We start from the raw sequence: 1,933 nt of genomic DNA, 5'->3' as shown, positions 1-1,933 counted from the left end.
CCTGCGCTGCGGTGGGCGGGGGCGGCGCCATGACCTTGTTTCACTTCGGGAACTGCTTCGCGCTGGCCTACTTCCCCTACTTCATCACCTACAAGTGCAGCGGCCTGTCCGAGTACAATGCCTTCTGGAAGTGCGTCCAGGCTGGGGTCACCTACCTCTTCGTGCAGCTGTGCAAGATGTTGTTCTTGGCCACTTTCTTTCCCACCTGGGAAGGTGGCATCTATGACTTCATTGGAGGCTGGGGTCACCTACCTCTTCGTGCAGCTGTGCAAGGTGAGGGCGTCCACAGCCGCTCGTCTGGCCCCAGGCTCGCAGACCAGCGCTCCACCCTGCCCGATGGCGCGGGGTGGTCCTCAGCTCTCCCCATAGAAGGTGGCCTTGGAAGGGTGGGACCTGAGGAGACGCCTCCAAGCAGCTCTTGCATAGCTAATTTTGTAAGATTGAGAAACTCGGTTATATGGTGTGAAGGGGGTTTGTATGGTTAAGAACCACTAACCACCACCGGGTGCTGCAAATGCTGCTGGTGGCCGCCAGCCCAGCACCTCCAGGTCTGAGCCTGTGATCACCACAGAAAAGCTTCCAGGCCTCTTCCCTACATCTCCACGGGTCCTGTCATCTTGCCCCCTCATCTGGTGGGCCCTCTCCATATGGGAACCCCAGAACCACGCACACAGTAACTTCCCACACCTTGAGGTGACCTCTGTTTTCTGTTCTCAGATGTTGTTCCTGGCCACTTTCTTTCCCACCTGGGAAGGCGGCATCTATGACTTCATTGGGGTGAGTGGGGCAAGGAAGGGGGAGGGAGTGCAGAAGTAAGGCCCCCTGGCATCTGTACTTACTCGAGCCTAAACCCGACCCACAGGAGTTCATGAAGGCCAGCGTGGATGTGGCAGACCTAGTAGGCCTCAACCTTGTCATGTCTCGGAACGCCGGCAAAGGGGAGTACAAGATTATGGTTGCTGCCCTGGGCTGGGCCACTGCAGAGCTCATTATGTCCCGGTGTGTGCAGCAGCCTGAAGCTCAGATTCCTGAGAAAGGACACCTGGGTTTCAGAGAGGTTCTGGAGGGTGGGGGCTCAGATTCTGGGTGCTGAGGGTTTCTGGGTACTGGAGAATCCTTCCCTTTGCCTTTTTCAGTTGCATCCCCCTCTGGGTTGGAGCCCGGGGCATTGAATTTGACTGGAAATACATCCAGATGAGCATTGATTCCAACATCAGTCTGGTAGGCAGTGCTACTGTCCCATACACACCCTTCTGTTGGTGGCAGTACTTCTCCCCAATACTTGGCCCTGACTTCCTGCCTCCCTTCAGGTCCATTACATCGTTGCATCTGCCCAGGTGTGGATGATAACACGCTACGATCTGTACCACACTTTCCGGCCAGCTGTCCTCCTGCTGATGTTTCTCAGCGTCTATAAGGCCTTTGTCATGGAGTGAGTTGGGTGGAATTCAAGAATGGGTCCAAAAGGGGCTGGATGATCTGTTTTCCTTCTTTCATCGTGATGTTTCCCCACAGGACCTTCGTCCACCTTTGTTCCTTGGGCAGCTGGACGGCACTTCTGGCCCGAGCAGTAGTGACAGGGCTGCTGGCCCTCAGCACCCTGGCCTTGTATGTCGCTGTTGTCAACGTGCACTCCTAGGCTTGGGTCCCAGGCATTCACATACCTTTTCCTTGTCTCCAGGTTTTAGTGAATTAAACAGTATTTGGGAAGTTGTTTCCGCCTACATCTCTCTCTGGAGCTGTCTACCAATACCACACTCACCTGTGTCCCAGAGGCCCTTGTTCTGGCTTTGGAGCCAGGTAGACAGCCTGGCTCTGATTTGTCCTGTGTTCCTATAGCCGTTCCTCAGCTCTTTGTTTTTCCAGAGTAGACTGAAGGGCTTGAAGTATATAATATTTGAGCAGTGGCAAATTAGAGAACAGGTGATAGAGG

At 54.6% G+C, this 1,933-nt stretch overlaps 1 protein-coding gene across 1 annotated transcript in view; it reads left to right on the top strand.

The window, feature by feature from the left end:
• The window catches only part of TMEM147 (transmembrane protein 147), a 3,740-nt gene extending 2,026 nt beyond the window's left edge, over nucleotides 1-1,714 (top strand). The window contains exons 2-8 of the mRNA XM_005862447.2: nucleotides 1-140; nucleotides 238-273; nucleotides 718-777; nucleotides 863-999; nucleotides 1,137-1,221; nucleotides 1,311-1,432; nucleotides 1,516-1,714. Coding sequence (XP_005862509.1) covers nucleotides 30-140; nucleotides 238-273; nucleotides 718-777; nucleotides 863-999; nucleotides 1,137-1,221; nucleotides 1,311-1,432; nucleotides 1,516-1,639 — 675 coding nt within the window. The 5' untranslated portion in view covers nucleotides 1-29 and the 3' untranslated portion in view covers nucleotides 1,640-1,714. The remainder of the gene's footprint in view (nucleotides 141-237; nucleotides 274-717; nucleotides 778-862; nucleotides 1,000-1,136; nucleotides 1,222-1,310; nucleotides 1,433-1,515) is intronic.
• The last annotated feature ends 219 nt before the right edge of the window (nucleotides 1,715-1,933 follow it).

Source organism: Myotis brandtii, unplaced genomic scaffold (assembly GCF_000412655.1).
Source record: "Myotis brandtii unplaced genomic scaffold, ASM41265v1 scaffold165, whole genome shotgun sequence".
Taxonomy (NCBI): Eukaryota; Metazoa; Chordata; class Mammalia; order Chiroptera; family Vespertilionidae; genus Myotis; species Myotis brandtii.
The sequence above is the reverse complement of the archived record's forward strand: the minus strand, read 5'-3'. Positions and strand labels throughout refer to the sequence as shown.